Source organism: Homarus americanus, unplaced genomic scaffold, assembly GCF_018991925.1.
Source record: "Homarus americanus isolate GMGI-L3 unplaced genomic scaffold, GMGI_Hamer_2.0 scaffold40565, whole genome shotgun sequence".
Lineage (NCBI taxonomy): Eukaryota > Metazoa > Arthropoda > Malacostraca > Decapoda > Nephropidae > Homarus > Homarus americanus.
In genome coordinates, this window is record NW_024735503.1 from 5,133,003 (window position 1) to 5,152,575 (window position 19,573).

At 38.2% G+C, this 19,573-nt stretch overlaps 1 protein-coding gene across 3 annotated transcripts in view; it reads left to right on the forward strand.

Moving 5' to 3' along the window:
- Positions 1-19,573, forward strand: part of LOC121871237 (little elongation complex subunit 2-like) — a 47,822-nt gene that overhangs the window by 23,017 nt on the left and 5,232 nt on the right. The window contains exons 12-16 of one of the 3 annotated variants that reach the window (XR_006089850.1): positions 360-512; positions 3,702-3,837; positions 16,014-16,245; positions 17,112-17,275; positions 17,439-17,642. Coding sequence is in view for 2 of the 3 variants with exons in the window: in XM_042373446.1 (XP_042229380.1) it covers positions 360-512; positions 3,702-3,837; positions 16,014-16,245; positions 17,112-17,275; positions 17,439-17,560 (807 nt within the window). In the remaining variant the exon portion in view is untranslated. Of the gene's footprint in view, positions 1-359; positions 513-3,701; positions 3,838-16,013; positions 16,246-17,111; positions 17,276-17,438; positions 17,954-19,573 lie in introns of those variants that run through there. The other 2 variants (XM_042373446.1, XM_042373448.1) reach the window with 2 other exon arrangements.

The following is a 19,573-nucleotide window of genomic DNA, read 5'->3' on the forward strand; positions in this document are numbered from 1 at the left end:
GGACTAATACTACAGCTGGTGGACCGCCAAATGCAAGCTAAAACATGTGGAGGTCGGCTCGTAAGAAACTCGTTAACCGAAGTTAAGAATCTTATGGAAGGTAACTCGTTAACCGAAATCTCGTTAACCGAGGCGCTCGTTAACCGGGGGACCACTGTATATCATAATCAAGGAGGTAACTTGGCTTAATAACACTAATGTCTAGCACCTTCTTGGACTTAAAGGGATCCCCAAAATCAGGCAAGTATAATCTGGATGAATGCAACTCTCCAGCTGGTTCTTCAGGCACTAGCCATTAGCCACTCAGAACACTGAAGTTGAACTTAAAATAAATGGTAACGTTTTTCTTTTAATTTCAGAGACAAAACTGTCCCGCTTGGTCTGGCATCAATGTACATTATCAGCTTTTTTCACTTGATTTTAGCAGTTCAGATCCCGGCAATACTTTACAACCCTTCCGCATCATAGTCCGGCATAATCTTCATGGATTGTCTAGATTTAGATCTAAAAAGGTAAGAATTTCTTTACTGTAAAATAACTGATTCTTGTGAGTTGATGAAGTTGATTTAATTAAGTTTTCAACATCCTAAGTGATCAGACATCCTTGTGGTTCATATACTGTAATGATGTGTTGAATTGTTGGGAGATAGTAACTCACTAACTCAAGCTGGTTACAGGAACACTTTCTCAAAGGAGGAAACATCGCTTCCAACCAAGTTACTGTAATAACAATGCTTAAAAGCCAACAGAATTTTACTAAAAAATCTGTAGGAATCAGTTTTGTAAGAATTGTTAGCAAGAGACAGGTGCTAGCTTTGTGGAAAGCCTTTCAATGAGAGGCTCAACAGTCTAAACATAGCACATCAGTTCTGGATGACAACCCCTTTCACAGAGAGTCTGTTGGCCCGAATGCTCTACTAGGCGTACTGGTTTCCCACAAAGTTATGGTCAGCTTATTCATGAGATTCTGTATATGAAATATTAAGGATTTTTGGGCAAAAACAAGGGGTGACTTACTGATGAGGTCAACTAATATGCACATACATATATACAGCAATGCCTAGTTTACACTCTGTAAAAGTGAGTTAGGTTAGGATTAGGAAGGAAGTTGTAAAATATACTTAAAATTTGCCTGATGGCAACTGGGATCTCATCATATATCAGGTAATGGCAACTCAGCGTGAAAAATGGAAATGGTGAAGATGATGATAAAGAGAATTAGTTACTCACAATGTGTTTTCCCTCATGGGACTTAAGCTTGCTGATGTCTCTTTTCATAGTGTGCCCATTGACTAAATAGACCTTACATTTTGATGTGACTTAACTGTTTTTATATCCTTACTTGGTTATTATTATGGTACTTTGGCCGGAATGAAGTGTTTATTGGTAAGAGGGCCTTTCCTCCTCTTAAAATGAAAGATGTATGGAACTGGCATGAGAATTATGATTTTGTATGGCAGCGAAATACAGTGAACCCTCACATTACTCGGTCAATTGAACCCACGGCGGCCCGCGTAAAGTGAGAAACGCGTAATGTGAACAACATAACATATGGGATTAATTGAAATAGAGACCGGGCCGACCCCCAAACTCCACTTTTTCAGACACAATACCTACGTTGTAGTAAAAATAACTTCTTAATTTTATGATGGTATGCACACACAATTAATAATTAAGAGAAATATCAATAATATTAGGTTTTTTAACACTTACATTAGTAGAAAAGATGGCTGGGCACACGGGGATAGGGGGTTGGTTCTGAGGCAGAGGGCAGATTATTGGCCCTCACCTGTATCACTTTTTTTTTTTAACGGTCATTAACCCACTCAGGCACAGGTCATTTTTAATGACCCACATCAAGGCCTTGGGGGCGAAAGTATAATAAAATAACAACAATAATAACAATAATAATAAAATTAATAAAAATAAATAACAATTAATAAAAATTATAAATAAAAATAATGAGCCATAAATGAATTTAGAAAAAATGAAAAAATATCAAGAGTGAGAAATACTGTATGTATATTGTGTTGTCAAAGTAAGAGAAACAATTGAGACCCTGCAATTAAGTGTAAATGAGGCAGAAAGTCAGATCAGCAACCTGGGACTTGGTCACAATTTTCGTGATGCCATATGGCAGCAGGGTCTACCATTAGACAACACATTATGCTTCCAATATCTTTCCAGGTGGTAGTACCTCCCTGTTTGATAGCTACCTACCACCTACTACCTACTTGTATCAATTGTATCACTATCCACCACAGAGGCTTGCAGGGCCTCTTTGTCAAACCCCTCAAAGTCCATATAAGTCCATATCCTCACTATCATTATCACTATCACTGACTTGGCCCGGCTGTGGTGGGTGGCGGGTGAAGAACTCGGTAATGTTTTGATGGCTGGGCAACCTTGTGCACACCCTGCTCGCGCCGCTCTCCGCGTAAAAGGGTACACACATTGCGGAAAGTGAGCATTCCAGTTTCGGCAGGGTACCGCGAAAACGTGGAAACGCGTAAAGTGAAACCGCGTAAAGCGGGGGTTTACTGTATGGACAGTTAAAGATGATGACATATGCAGACTTAAGCTAGCTAAAATGAGAAGGGTGAGGTGGATATACAGTGTGACAGTGAAAGACAGGAAGCCCTATTCACAGCTAAGAGATTAGCCGGATACAAGTACAGTAAGTCCTCGCTTAACGTCGTGGTTCCGTTCTTGAAAACCGCGACGTTAATGGAAACAACGTTAACGGAATCAATTTCTCCCATAAGAAATAGATAAAATACGGGAGTTACGTTCCCCAGCCTCCCTTTGCCCCATGAAATACATGACATATACAGAAATTCAATGGCATTTTTATAGAAAATAGTATAATCAACGACCTCACCAGCCAGGACTCGAACCCTCGACCTAATGCATGGGACCAGGGAACTCTACCAACCATACCACAAGAGCTGTTATATGGACTAAAAATGAAGTATACATGGTACCTCGTGTTTCATACCAGCTGGATTCGGTAAAATGCTACTGACATCCACATAAGAAGCACGAGCAGTTCCCAATGAGAGGTTCACGGCGCCATCAGCTCGATGAACAGGATTTTTGTGAAATGTCACATAGTCTAGAACTGCTTTTAGTGCTCTTGTGGTATGGTTGGTAGAGTTCCCTGGTCCCATGCATTAGGTCGAGGGTTCGAGTCCTGGCTGGTGAGGTCGTTGATTATATGTTCAAAGTCCGCGTGTTATATGGACTAAAACATAGTTTGCACATAGTTTGCACAAGAGATAAAAATTTTAGTCTAGTCTAGTACAGTACATTTGAGTACAAATTGTGTACAGTAGTGTTGCTCAAAATTATGGCTTTTTCACATTTAATTTACATTTAATATTTGTTTAATTTAAGTTTCTAGCAGTCCATGGTGCTTTAGGGACACAGGAGGTGTATAATTAGTGGGTTAGAGGTGTATTGTTGAATTTTTATTACCTGACTTCGGTTGGTCCGGCAAAACGGATAATCATGCAAGGCTTTGGAACCAAGGGTGCCGGAAAATCGGTGGTTTACCTGTACTACTACCAGTCAGTATATGTTGAAAATATTCAAATTTTAGTGGGGGATATTAATGTATCTGCTGCTCATGTTTTAACTTAAGGAATATGGATATAGTGTGTTTTTAAGTAAAATAAAGTTGATCTCTCTTAACTTAACAGGAGTCAAGCCAAGCATACATTGTGTACCCAAAACCAGAAAGTCAAGCATATTTTGGATGTGAAGTCAACACACTATCTGAAATTGTACAGCAGTGGATTCACCTCTTAGTGCGTCCTAATACAACACTTCTTCAAGGTGTGTAATAACTAAGCTAAAAACTTGTAATTACTTTGTTGTCTTGATATTTAGGTATTTGAGTTTATACATGTGTGCATATCATTTGTCTTGATAAAGGGTCTTCCCAAGAACAGCGAGAGTTAGGGCTGCTCTTTATCAACACATCCCAATTCAACCTTCTGCTCCACCCCTTGAGTTGTTTCATCAAGAGAAAGGTGATTAGAAGGTGTTACTCATAGAACACCATCATTCTCAACTACTGTGATATCATTTTACACCCTTTTCTAGTCCTGGTAAAGTAATTGGGATCTCTTACTTGATACCATTGTATATAATGGATGGGATACTGTACCTTGTTTCATTTCCAGAAAACCGTTGTCATCACCCTCCCCACTGTTTAAATGAGATGTCTCTCTCTCTTAATTTTTAAATGTTGATGTTTAGAGTATGAATTGACATAGGGTACAGTCACAAAGACTTTAGTTATTAAAGCATAGTAATGCATTATAGCATCAACATTTTATTAGACTCTGACATTCTATCTGGAACTGTCAGTCCTAAGCTAGGTTATTTTTTACTAAACTGTCTGAAAGCCTCAGTCTGCTTGTCACAGGTATGCATGCCAAGGACTATAGTATTACAGCTTTGTAAAATAGATTACCACTTGGTAAATTAAGTTAGCTAAGATCTATTGAGTGTCATACAGGTTGTACCTCTCTAGTCCGGCATTCTGTGGTCCGGAAACTTCTGTGGTCTGAAACGATTTTAGTTTGCCCATGGAGAAAATTAATTTGAGTCTGGTACTTTTCGATGTTTGGCTAAATTTGGCCTTATTTACCCTACTTTTTTGGCGAATTACTACCTGTAATAAAGCAACATCCTAATAAACCAATGAAAATAACACAGATAAAGTTAAATAAAAACTAAAAACAACACAGAAAAGTTTTTATGTTCTACAGCTTTAGCTAGAGTTGGACCTGATGGCTTGGCAACTTCATCATCCGAGTAAAAACACACACAACAACATTGGCTGTCTTTGTTTTCAACTTTACCACCACTGGTGGGTAGAATTTTTGTTTTAAATTCAGAAACATTAATTAAAATATATATGAACAGTAAATAAGTGTTGCTTTCATATTCTTATGTAGAGTAATGACGATATGTTTTCACATGTGCTCACTTACATACGCGATCTCACTTTTTTTTTACCATTAATGGTTAGCTCCTTCCATTGTTCCATTTATTAACATTAAATAACATTACTTAAAACAACCATATTAATTTTACTACAGCTACAACCAGGGTCTTCTTTTCTTCGTTTTATATGCAGAACCAGTCAGTCACTGGTTTTGTAAACAACGAAACAATGCTGTCTCGTCTCCTCGTGTGTTTTAATATTCTACGTATTATTAATGAATTGCATTGTTCATTTTGCACGCATAAACATTAATTCAATCAAAAAGACATTCAATAATAAACAATAATGAATGTTTTGTACATAGAGAAATGATGCTGTTTACACAATTGTGCACGTCTGAACGTTGGCGGGCTGCTCAAACCCGTCGAAATTTGAGTTTCCACCGTCGAAATTTTAAATTGTGCAGTGTTTTTTTTTTTGTGTCCAAGTAAAAAACGTCGAATTAAAACCTCGCGAAATTTGAGAACCTACTGTACAACGTTTAACCCTTCAATATGTCTTCAAAGAGACCACGAAGCAGTGAAAGTGGTGCTAGTGCTTCCAAGTGTATGCACAAGTCACTATCTATCCAGGAAAAGGGTGAATTTCCATGGTCCGGCACCGATCAGGTCCCGAGGTTGCCGGACTAGAGAGGTACAACCTGTACATGCATATGCCCCACAGATTGGGCTGAGTGATGAAGCAAAGTATGTGTTGATTCCTGTAATGTGGGGGCTGGGTGGAAGATTAGTACTGGGTGATGACCAAAACTGTCTTGTCGGTATATACACTGAGGGTTCTAAAGGTGTGAATGGTGGAAAAGGCTATGGTGCAAGGAATGTGGAAGGATAAAGATGATTTAAGTTTGGGGATGCAATGACCATGGTTATACTGCATACAGTACATTATTTAAAATGATGGTGAGTAGGCTGATTACATATGGGTCAGGTGGCACAGAAACCCTGGTTGATTACTTTCTATTTAAGAATTCTGAGGTGATGTAACTCAGTTAATCAAGTACAGTACAGTAGTTATTTGTCATTATGGAAACAGTTTACCATGACAGACACCTATACTGTGTTAAAGCAGGAATGAATGAATGAGTGGAAGTGGAAAAAAAAAAAGAATCTGTGGGTGTACATTATTCATGCTTGATATCGTTCCACATTATAATGGTGAATGGCTTGAAAGAAAACGTCACTTCTATGTGGAGGAAAAATAAAAGTACATTTTTTATAAGGTAGTGGACACTTGCTATCATATTAAAAAAACTTTTTGGCATGCTTTATATATATTTCAGTACGTGTGTATGAGTGTTGCAATTTCTGGTTACTTGTGGTAGCGCTAATTTGAGGTGAACTGGGAGCAACATTCATAAATGTTTATGGATTAAGTTTTGAAACCAAAATGGTCTTTTCTCCATTTATTAAGAAAATAAACTATTGCACAATAACTGGGATATCACTGTAATTAACGCTATGAGCTGTGAGCATTAATAATGTACAAAGTTTGGGTATATCTAACTTCTTAGAGCACACGTCTCAGTGGCTCAGAGACGGGAGTTGAACTGGCGATAGCCGGCTACTTAATTGATGACTCTGCAGTCAAGGTGTGAGGGCATAGTGGGAATACACTGTCACATGTCCGCTTGATGACGACTCACGGCTCATAAGAAAGTTACCGTGGGTGATGTAATTATATAAACCTAATGTATGTAACCCATATTTATATAAGCATTGCTGTCTGTTAGACAGGGGCTAATACATTGCTCAGCTTGCACCCTCCAAGTTCTAAGAGGAGTATACTAACCACGTAGTATCACATAATACCTATGGGTGCCTATCCATGTTACAAAAGATAAAATGTTCTGTAGCTAAACTGAGGAATCTACAAAATCTACAACCAGGGGTTTAGAGTCTGAATTCCTAGTCTTAAATAACTTACATGTCAGGGCTGTAACATGTACAATTGTAACTTTCAAAGACACATGTCTGTAATAACAAAACATACATAACATTGATAAAATGAGGCTGAAAGTTGGTACAAAATACTGGGAATCACAAAAACCCAAAGAAAAATAATATCTTCAAATGAAGAAGTTTGTGTTTCATTGAGATAAGTAAATCCAGTAATGTTAAATTGTCAGATACTAGAATGAGTTTGCTGGAAGCAATATTAACATTTAAAGATTAAAGATCTGAAGTTAAACTAAAATTAAAGGGAAAAAAATATGGGCTGGCAAGGTTATGAGGGCACTACTGGTGAGTTCACAATACAGCTGCTCCCCGACTTACGACGGGGTTAGGGACCCAAATCTAGGTCGTAAGTCGAAAATGCTTAAATAATACATAGAAAATCTAAAATGGGTGTCTCTTTTTTTTCTCAGCACCACAAAGCTCTCACTTTTAAGCTTGCCAGCCATTTTAAAGTGAATTACAAGCGAAAATTTTCTCTGTACTGACGTTGGGACTCGAAAATACGTAATTTGACAAAATTTTGATACTGCTGAGGCAGGTCGTAAATGCGGGTGGTCGTTAGTAGAGTAGGTTGTAACTCGGGGAGGAGCTGTAGTCTGAAGCCACATAATAAAATAATAACCTTGAATTATGAAGTGCTTACCACCATCCAAGCATTGTAAAATGACACTGAGTTGGTCAAGAAAAAATCAAACAGTATGAAGATGTGCATGAAACACCATATTCGTGGAACTAGGTGTATAAACACATTGTGTAAGTGCTGTGTGAGCAGTCGTTTGTATGAGTGCCAGTTCACATATTCCTTCTGCAGCAGGATTAAACGCGAATGCATAGGCCGGACATACATACAAATATACTGTAGATATGCCGATTTACACTGTGACGCTGTGGTGCGACATGTCCTGTGGGCAGCCTAGACCGTTCGTGCCTCACATCCACCGCTGCGCCATCTTCGACCGCATCCATGGTCTCAGCCACCCAGGTGTACGGGCCTCCCAGCGCCTTCTCACGCAACATGTCGTCTGGCCCGGCATCAAGGCTGATACTCGGCTATGGGCTGCCCAGTGCCTTATCTGCTAGTCCTCTAAGATACATCGGCACACACGGGCTCCCTTAGAAACCTTTCCTGTACCCAAAGGACGCCTCCAGGTAGAGCACCTCGACATTGTGGGACCTCTTCCAGCATCCTGCGGCAACACCTACATTTTCACCTGCATTGACCGTTTCACCAGGTGGACAGAAGCCATTCCCATGCCTAATGCTATAGCAGAGTCAGCCATCCGCGCCTTCCTGTCTGGTTGTGTCTCCCGTTTCAGTCCTCCCATGACTGTCATCGCTGACCGAGGAGCCCAGTTTGAGTCACAACTCTGGCACAGTCTCCTACAGTTCCTCGGCACTTCCAGGCACCACACAACAGTACTGCTTACCACCCTCAATCCAACGGCATGGTAGAGCGGTTTCCGCAAGGCATGTGTCGTGCCTGGGATGGCCTGCTTGAGGTACAATGTGGTACAGTAGCTAAAAAAAAAGTATCTGTGCATACTCTGTGTGAAACAATATGAGACCACAGACGATAGGTACAGTAGAATGTCGATATAACACGAGATACGTTCCAAGAGAGTCGCTTTTACTGAATTCGCACCAAATCGGAGTGTTGTTTAAATGGAATAATTTAGTTTGGTACTTGAGAGAAACACAAAATACTAAAAAGACTGAGAGTCTACGCAGATGCACCTCAGCCCATCTCCTAGAATAAACAAAACATTGTTTTTCGTAGTATTATGCTAAAACAAACACTCAAAAATCAACACAGCTAAAGTTAAGGGATGCAAAATGGTCTGTTTACTAGCAATCAGTTGATGTGAAAGGGTGGTCTCATTAGCACTGCGCATCACCTGCCCCTCGTCTGATTCACCAGGCACTTTCACTTTCCTCTCAACTTAGTTTTCATTACTTTATGCTGGCCCTCCCCCTGCCCCAACTGAGAATCTGTGACATTTTGTAAGATAAAAATTTTAAGCCTAAAACTACCCTTACCCCTGGGAAGGGGGAGGTGATGTGTTGACAGCCAAGCAAGGGAGAGGAGTGGGGGGTGAAGTGAGGTGAGGCATTCACCAGCCGGCGGGGACTTTAATCCCATGTGTCTTATCTTTTTTTTGCTTATAAAATTTCACTGAATTGACTGGGGAGAATATAACTTACATTGATGAATTCTTGTAAGGCAGTGATTAATTTTAATATTAATTTGCTATACAGGGCTGCCTTACTTATCACAAAGGTTACGGGCATGAAACTCGTTGCGAATATCGAAATTGCGAAGAACGGAGCAATTTCTCCCATAGGAAATAAAGTAAATAGGGGGGATACGGGCATCGTGGTGGTCACGGCCGTCAGATTTTAACACTTGTTTTACTCAATACATTAAGGACATAAAATAGATAAAGAAACAAGGGCATAATATCAACTAAACATCAATAACACACAATTTACTTTATTAGGCATATATGTTTACAGGTACAGTATACTTTACATGTTTGAATGTGTGAATATTTTAATGTTTATGTGTGTAGGTGTGTGAGGTAAGTTTTAAACGTAGACTGTTAATTTACCTCTGATGTGCTGTGTTGCTTGCTTGCTGAAGTTGACATTAGGGAAGAGGGTGAAGGTTTACTAGGGTGAGAGGAGGCTGGGGTCATCAGCCACCTCACTCTTTTACTGCCAAGGTCGTCAGCCACCTCACTCTCATCACCACTGCCAGTGTCGTCAACCACCTTATCGCTGTCAATTTGCACTGAAAGCTGTTGTTCTCTACTGCCTTCTGTTGAATCATGCGTTGCGATAAAGGTGTTTTAAGGCGCTGGGTCTGGTCATCAATCCACGTGCTCAACATCCGCTCCATACTCTCCATCTCAGCATCATGGAACCTTTTCACCTTCGTACCCGTCAGTGGTGTTGCAGACCCGGCCATCTCCTTGATCTTGTTGGCGCTTTTAACTATAGAATGCACCGTAGACGGAGCCAAGCCATGCACGCGCCCAATCACTGACGTTCCTTCTCCGTGTTCATGTCTTTTTACGATATCCAATTTCACGTCCAGTGTAATTGCCACACGTGATCTCTTAGCAACATTGCTGGGAGTTTTAGTAGCTGGTCGCTTAGACATTGCGAGATCATACAAAATACAACTACGAGATCACACAAAACACACATAAGAACATAAGAAAATAAGGAGTCTGCAATAGGCCGGTTGGCCTGTGCATGGCAGCTCCTGTCGAGAGTCACTACCACTCTATCATCCATGAATCTGTCCAGCCTCCTTTTGAAACTTTCCAGCATTCCAGCACTTACTACAAAGTTGCTAAGCTTGTTCCACTCGTCCACCACCCTATTTGTGAACCAGTTCCTTCCTATCTCCCTCCTAAACCTAAACTTATCCACCTTAAATCCGTTGCTCCGAGTCCTATCCTGCTCGGATATTATAAGAACTTTATCTCTATCTCCTTTATTGATTCCTTTCACCCACTTAAATACTTCTATCTTATCTCCCCGCACTCTTCGTCTTTCTAGGGAATGCAAGTTTAGTTTCTTTAACCTATCCTCATACGGAAGGTTTCTAAGTCCCGGAATCATTTTCGTCATTCTTCGCTGCACCGACTCTAGTGAATTGATATCCATTCTATAATATAATAGGGGCACCAGAACTGAACCGCATAATCAAGGTGTGGCCCGACTAGCGCAAGATATAGTTGCAATAAGACCTTTGCACTCTTATTACTTACACTTTTAGATATAAAACCCAATACTCTGTTTGCCTTATTTCGAACATTAACGCACTGTTTTCTAGGCCGTAGGTCCAGGCTTACAACTACCCCTAGGTTTCTTTCACAAGTCGACTTCTCTAGGTTGATGTTGTTAAGGCTGTCTACATTGACAGTATTTATTCTTCCAATATTAAGTACGCTGCACTTGCTGGTGTTGAATTTCATTTGCCATTTTTCAGACCACCCCTGCAGTTTATTTAGATCCTCCTGTAGTGCATTTGCATCCTGCCCTAAATTAATCTACCGCCCTATTTTGGTGTCATCCGCAAACTTGCTTATGTCACTGCTGATCCCAGTATCTAGATCGTTTATGTAGATTATGAACAAGAGTGGACCTAGTACTGAGCCCTGGGGAACCCCACTGGTTACACAGCCCCACTCAGATTTAACACCATCTAAGCTGACCCTCTGCGTTCTATCGGTGAGCCATGATTTTATCCAATGTAAAACTTTCCCCTCGATACCATGAGCCTTAACTTTTCTCAGAAGCCTTTGATGCAGTACTCTGTCAAATGCTTTGCTAAAGTCTAAGTAAATAACATCGTAATTTTCATCATTATTTACTACCTCGAAGACTTTCCTAAAAAAGTCAGCAGATTTTCCCTTTGTAAACCCATGTTGAGAGTCGTAGATTAATTTGCTTTTCTCTAAATGCGATCGGATGCTATCTGCTATAATTGATTCAAGAAATTTCCCCACTACTGACGTCAAACTGATCGGCCGGTAATTTGACGCTGATACTCTGTCTCCCTTTTTGAATATGGGTACTACATTTACCTGTTTCCACAAGTCTGGCACAACTCCCGTGTCTAATGATTTTGTAAATAAATTTACGAGGGGTCTTCTAATCTGTTCCCTACACTCATTCAAGACTCGAGGGAAAATTTAATCCGGCCCTGGGGATTTTGTCTTCTTTAATTTATTTATTTATTTCTTTACTTTTATTTTAGGATGGTGTGTGCATGTAAATGAGTAAAAATAAATGAAGAAAGTTATGTAAACCTACCCAAAAATACAGTTGAAAAACTTGTACGTATATTAACAAAATTTACTACACTAATGTACTAAAAATTTTATCTCTTGTGCAAAATATGTGATGGCTATATTCAAATTATCCGCTGTCCTGCAAGGATTATAACAATGCAAGTTATATTCTCCTAACTTTAGTCTGTGATATTTTACAAGATAAAAACTTTAAGCCTAAAAGCACCAAACCCTGGCTGGAAAGATGGGGGGAGGGAGGGGAGGTCTAGTTAAGAATCCGCGTATTTTTGCTGCCCCCCCCCCTAAAAACACCCCTGGCCCCCTATGTCCTTATTTACCGTATATACCTGTGTGTAGTTCAAGTTTTTAAGACCAAATTTTTTGGCAAAAACTTGGGGGTCAACCTCTAAACGGGTAATAGTTTCGTTAGGTTGAAAAGTATTTACCAGTAACTACCAGTAAACAATGGAAACGACGCACCACCAGCTGTGAGTGTCGGTACAGTTGCCAGGGCAGGTCTCTTGCGTCATCATAGCAAGCCCAAAGTAGCCAAATGCATGGTATGGTAGCACAGGATGATGTAAAACATAAAGTATTCATTTTTTAAAGGTTATTTATAGATACATAAATTTTTGTTCATTACATTTGAAACATCAACCTTTGTTAATTAAATTTGAAACAAAAGAAAACTACGATTCCGTATTTCTAAATACCAGGTATTTTCATTTAAATATTACATCACAAGTATATTTTACCTTAACTGTGACTGAATGAATATATTCTCAGAAATTAATATGGAAATGTAATATTTTTGCTGAAATGACGTTCGTATTACAGTGGAAAGTGGGATAAAATCATGACAAAAACAATGACTCGCTTTCTTTCGTTGTTCAAAAGATTTTACAGTAATCGCTTTTCGAATGGTTTTCAGTTAAAAAACTTGTATTACAATAATATTCTTTCCTAATTCACTTGAATAAATACTATGATACCATATTTCTGAATATTTTCATTAAAATCCATCAAAATCATTTTCCTTGTCATTGTCTTCAGCACCAAACAGCTCCTCCCAGTCTTCTCCTTGAACAGGGCAAGAGGGTAATTGTTCTTCGAATCGTTTTCAGTTAAAAAACTTTTACATCACATGTATATTTTACCTAAACTGCGCCTGAATGATTATATTCTCAGAAATAAATAGTAGTTTTGCTAAAACGTGATGTATTTCAATGTAAAATAGGATGAAATACATGACGAAAACAAAAGACTTTACCTAACCTTCCACTGTTCAAGAGATGTTACTCGTTTTTTTAATAGTTTTCGGTTAAAATACTGTTATATTACAATGATATTCTATTCATACTGTGCTTGATATAATACATTCTCGGAAATGTAATATTTTTGCTGAAATGACATACGTATTGCTGTGAAAAGTGGGATAAAATCGTGATGAAAACAATGACTTTCGCTTTCTTTCGTTCAAAAGATGTTACCGTAATCGCTTTTCGAATGGTTTTCAGTTAAAAACTGTTGCATTACATGTGAATTAGGATAGAATATTATTGTAATACAACAGTTTTTTAACTGAAAACCATTCGAAAAGCGATTACGGTAACATCTTATGAACGAAAGAAAGCAAAAGTCATTGCTTTCGTCACTTTCCACTGTAATACGTACATCATTTCAGCAAAAATACTACATTTCCATATTCTCAGAAATAAATAGTAGTTTTGCTGAAACGTAATGTATTTCAATGTAAATTAGGATAAACTACATGAAAACGAAAGACTTTACCTAACCTTCCGATGTTCAAGATATGTTACTCGTTTTTTTAATAGTTTTCGGTTAAAATACTGTTATATTAGTGATATTCTATTCATACTGTACTTGATATAATACATTCACGGAAATGTAATATTTTTGCAACTACAATGCTGATGTCAACACAAGCGTGGTTACAGCGAGACTGACTGACTGAGGGAGCGCAGGAATGTGGGATGGTGCGGGTGATGTGTAATAATAATAATAATAATAATTAATGGTTTATTGAAAGAGCTTGGCAGCCAGAAGGCTGAAAATATACAGTTACATATTTGGGGAATGGGTTACGAATTACAAATAATATACAAGTAACATAAGTGACACAAATAAGACATATAATAACTAGATGTGGAAAAGCTCAAACTACAGTGTAAGGAGCAGTGTTTACTGGGAGTGAATACACTGATTTATTACAAGTTATTGATAATTTTTACAATGGTTGGGACTGGGCTGTTCTTATAGCGATCAGTTCGTGCACGTATGGGCTGGATGCGGTTGTGGTGTCGAACAGCAATTCTCGGACAAGGGATCTCAGGTGGTAGTAGGAGCCGGTGTCGGGGATGGTGTAGAAGCTTCTTACCAAATTTGCAGATGAGGTCGTGGTGATGGTCAGTGAGAGTCGAAAGGGTCAGTGTGTTGAGCGCTTCTTGATATGTGGAGTAGGAAGGGGAGAGAATAATCTTGCATGCCCTCTTTTGCACTTTTTCTAGGTGTTTACGTTGTGTGGCATTTAGGGAGGAAGACCAGGTGGGGAGGCATAGGTGAGCTTGGGAAGTATGAATGTTGTGTAAACACTGAGGAGCTGTGTGCAGGAACTCCGAGGGACTTGAGTCGGCGGAGGAGGTGGAGACGGAAACTGGAGGATTTGATAACTTCACTGACGTGTGGTTTCCAATTTAGTTTGTTGTCTATGGTGACGCCGAGGAGCTTCGTGGAATCTACAACCTGGAGTGTGTTCGGACCTAGAGTAATGGAAGGAGGTGGGACAATGTCGGAGGAGAGGTTGATGTGCATAACCATGGTCTTGGTATGGTTGATGGTGACATGGTTGTTGGTGGCCCAGTTTTGGAGACTGTTCAATAAATCCTGAAGGGCGGTATAGTTGGGAGCAGAATTGTGTGTGTGTGTGTGGTGTGCAGTGTGCGGTGTTGCGCGCGATTTGAATAATGTATATTCCTTTGAATGTATATTCCTCCAGCGGCAATCCGCGTATTTGCAAATCCGTGTTAGTTAAACCCTCATATGTTAAGGACCGACTGTACTGTACAGTTTACTGTACAATAATAAATAAAAACAATAGACTACTGTATTTTAACTTATTTTGAGGTGTGTATGTCGTATTCCCGGCAGCTTTGTTTACATATCAACCAGCTGATTGTAGAGGCAGTCGATGATGACATGCCATATTCTTTACAGAGTGCGTTGGTTCTAATGCTTTTTCATGTTTCATGTAATATACACCACATATCACCTGTCGGTACAGTAGTAGACTTGGTCTGAACAGCTGCTGAATGGGACGGAGGTAGGTCTTGTCGTGGTCTTGAATTTGCTGTAGGGGTTGTGTGGTGTTTGGCTTTGTTACCGCCTTGCTGGAGCTGGTAACAATGGCCAATTCTATGACCATTGGTGTTACAGTGTTTGCTTAACAGATGCTGTTTAGGTTTCGTGCAAGTATCCTTGGAAACTTTGTGATGAATCGGCGCCACAGGTGTAACTGTACTGGCCAGTGGGGTACGGGCTACCTTAAGTGGGATCTTACGTGCGTAAGAAAGTATTGTATTAGACTGGGCATAATCATCAGTCTTGGCTTAACTGTACGCAGGGTCCCGTAAACATAATACAACTGTCGCAATTTTAACAATGCGTGCTGTCATTCTGCGGCAACACTTTAAATACAATGAAAGTGTTAGTAAACATGCTTGAACCTGCTCTAGCCATTGTTAGTCGGGTGTTAAACAACTTACAGGTCACTGAAGGAATAGAGGATGTAGAAGGTAAAGTATACTGTCCCGACACACTGGGGATTGGTGGGTAGGGAGAATGAACAGATCCGTACTGAGGTGTGGTGCCGTATGTACGACCTGACCTAAGTTGGGTATGGTGTAAATCGCCAAATGATTGATCAATTAATTGTTCACCATTATTATGGAAGTATTTTGTTGTAGATAAATTTGTGTTCCATGCATATCTTCCAGAATACCAGTAACAATGCCAGCTCCGATAGGGAGAACTGCGTCAGTTAGTATTGCGTTTTCTGTTTGTTCAAAGGTACTATTGTAATCTTTTTGCTAAATGCGTAATGTCTGAACCAGATAAATGAAATAAAGCATCCATAAATGATTATTCAATCATGTAAGATTATACTCAATAATAACCTTATCCATCTATTTATGGCAAGTTTTATATACTGTATTTCAGTACGTATGTGTGAGGATTCTGGCGAAATCCTCATAACAGAGGAAAAAGATTTAGCCACAGTCTTGAAGGAAGGGAAACAACCACATATTGGATTTTTACCTCATCAGCCACTGGCAACACTGTACTCCGTATTTTCAGCAGTTGTTGGCATAGCAACTGGACATTATCTCCTTCATCATGACTCTAAGACAAATGCTTTTATCAAACTTTTAAAGGCAACAGATTCAGACAAGTAAGTTTAAATAAGTTAGCTTTTTATTACTTACATTGTAAGGCTGTTGTAACTGTCCACTGTCCATCATTTTGAAATAATTGGGATGAAATGTTTGTATATGTACAGTATTTTATATTTTTGGTTACACCTTTTTTCTTCATTTACTTTAATGAAGATGTAATCTACTTTGTTTAACTGTCAGAATAAGTGCATCTCTGAAGAAACTAAATCCCAAAACCAAATAATTGTCTATTACTGTTGCCATTTGTACAGTATTCTGTTAATCATTTCTCTATGCACAGCTTCTTGATTATTGTATAAGAGATCACCTGAAAATTAGTCACTGCAGCTTATTTCACATGGTGATTAAACACCCTAACACTACCCATTTTTTGTTTTGCTACCTTTAGTCAGTGCTACATGACAGGTTAAAAAAATCAGATAGAAAAATAACTCAGTTAACAGCAGGGCAACATCATTTGGTGACATACATGTAGTTATCAGCGGGGCAACATCATTAGATGACATACATGTAGTTAACAGCAGGGCAACATCATTTGGTGACATACATGTAGTTAACAACAGGGCAACATCATTAGATGACATACATGTAGTTAACAGCAGGGCAACATCATTAGGTGACATACATGTAGTTAACAGCAGGGCAACATCATTTGGTGACATACATGTAGTTAACAGCAGGGCAACATCATTAGGTGACATACATGTAGTTAACAACAGGGCAACATCATTAGATGACATACCTGACATGTTAAATTATTATCTTGGTCAGCATTTTTACTCATCAAACACGTATTTAACCATAAATTATGACATCATTATTTTCTATCCGAGTATTGTATTAATGTCACATTGTATTTCAGGCAGACGTTTATTCAAAAATACCATCTTCATACAGTTTATTCAATTACTTCTCCATTCACCCGGATGTACACAACACCTCCTTGGCTTGCTATTGACACTCATATTCTCACACCGTTTCATATCAAGCATTACAAGATTCCTGCAACCTTTCCTATGGAAAATAGTAAGTGAACTTCAATTTGTTAAGAAGAGTTTTTCACATTTAGTTTCTCTTATATAAATCTAATGCAGTATCACTTCAATAAACCAATTGACAATAGTTATCCTGATATTCTTATTGGTCATTCTGTGATATAGTAATGAAGTACTGTATTTGTTTACTACAGTTTCGAAGAAATTGTCATTCACAAGGAAGAAGAAAATAAGAGAGAACGCTAAGAAGAAGAAAAAGTTAGAAGATCTTTATAAAGAGAAGGAGAGTGAAGAAACTTATGAATCCTCAGAATAATAGAGAAGAACTCAAGTATGGTAGAATGGGAAAGGTGTCAATCACACAGACTTGGTGGATTGAAATATTAATGCATGGAAGTGTAAGCTCCAAGTGTCATTTAATATTATTTTCTGAACTTTTTTATCCTATTCACAATAGCATCATCTCATAGTGCACAGTGCATGTAGCTACCTCTCTAACACTGTGCCTTTATCTGCCATCGTAATTTTTTCTTGAGATATGCAGATGTTGCAGTAATGAAGTAAAGTTAATTCATTACTGAGCTGAAGCAACTTTTTTGAATGAATCATTTTCTTTTTCTTTTTTTTCTTCTTTTCTGCGGTGATTAGCCCACCCGGGCACAGGCCACTGACCCACATCGGGGCCTAGGGGCGGGGGCAAAAATATTATTGATAATAATATAATAATAATAATAATTCATAGGAAATAAAATTTATAAAAAAAATTAAAAAATTAAATAAAATATTAAAATAATAATGATAACAATAATAATCACTGTAATTATAATAATAATAATAATAATGATAATAATAATAATGATAATAATAATAATAAAGAACCATAAATAAAAAAATAAATAAAAAGTGACAAACAATATATGTACCGTATTTGCCGGCATATAAGACGCATTTTTATTTTTATTTTTCAACGTATCCCAAATTACCCTGCGTCTAATGCGCCATAGGTGCCTAGCTAGGGAGTCTGGGATGAGCAGTAGTCCACTAAGCACAAAAATTTTGTTAGTACTTATAATAAAATACTGAAAAACAAGCCAAATTATCGCAATCTATTATCACAAACTTGCTGCAAATTTGCTGAAGACGTAAATTATGGCTTAATGGCAGAGGGAAGCTCACAACATCTCTCTGTACCTCCTTCCCCAGCATACGTAACCCACACCAGATACATGTCTTACATTATTTAACAACTGTGTTACCTTTAAGAAACATTTGTTTATTATCTAAATGAAAAATGACCCTAGAAAGATTAAAGAAATGTTTACAGAAAGTTCAGCTGCCAGTCAGCCATTTGCAATGAGTCGATAACGCCAAAACAATAGCAATGATGCTACACCCTGGTGGCCGATCATGGCAACAAAAAACATCACAGCTAAAAATACGAGTTTCACATCCTGTCGGTAATTCTCTTGACCAAAATATAAACAAGCCACACAGCTGCTCTGATCAGAGGTAGAGTTGGGTTAGTATAATGTTACTATACTAATGAGATGCATTCCCAAGTGTGACCCTTTCATTTCTTTTGTGTGGCTTTTTACCCTCTTTTCCCCCAAAACAAAACAATTAATGAAAATTTCAAACTATTTTTAAATAATGTTTCTGAATGCACCTTATACAATATAAATGAATAATAATATGGTCACACAAGAGATGGGACACCATTGTTTTCATTTGTGTTTACAGTCGGGAGTTCAGGACGATGGGTCTACACGAGAAAAGTAAGAAAATAAGACCCTGGTTGTAGCTGCAGTAAAATTAATGTAAAAAAAAATAATATATATGTTTTAAGTAACGTTATTTAATGTTAATAAATGGAACAATAGAAGTAGTTAACCACTAATGGCAAAGAAAAAAAAGAGATGGATTGGGAACATATACGTGCGCATTTAAGGATACCGCGTCATTTACCTTTTTAAGAATATGTACAAAAGATTCATTATTGTTTATTACTGAATATGTATTTGATTTAATTAATCTTTATATATGTGAAATGAACAATAGAATTCATTAATAATATGTAGAATATTAAAACACACAATTGGATAAGAGACAGCATTGTCAGTGTTTACACCCGAAATGTCAGTTATCCACCTGAAACTGAGGAAAATACGACCTTGGTTGTTGTTGTAGTAAAATTAATGTCAAATTTATGTATACTTTAATTAATGTTATTTAATGTACAGTGGAAGTAACCACTGATATAAAAGAAAAAGTGAGACAGTGGAATGCCAATACCATATATACGTGCACACTCAAAGAAACATAGTCATTT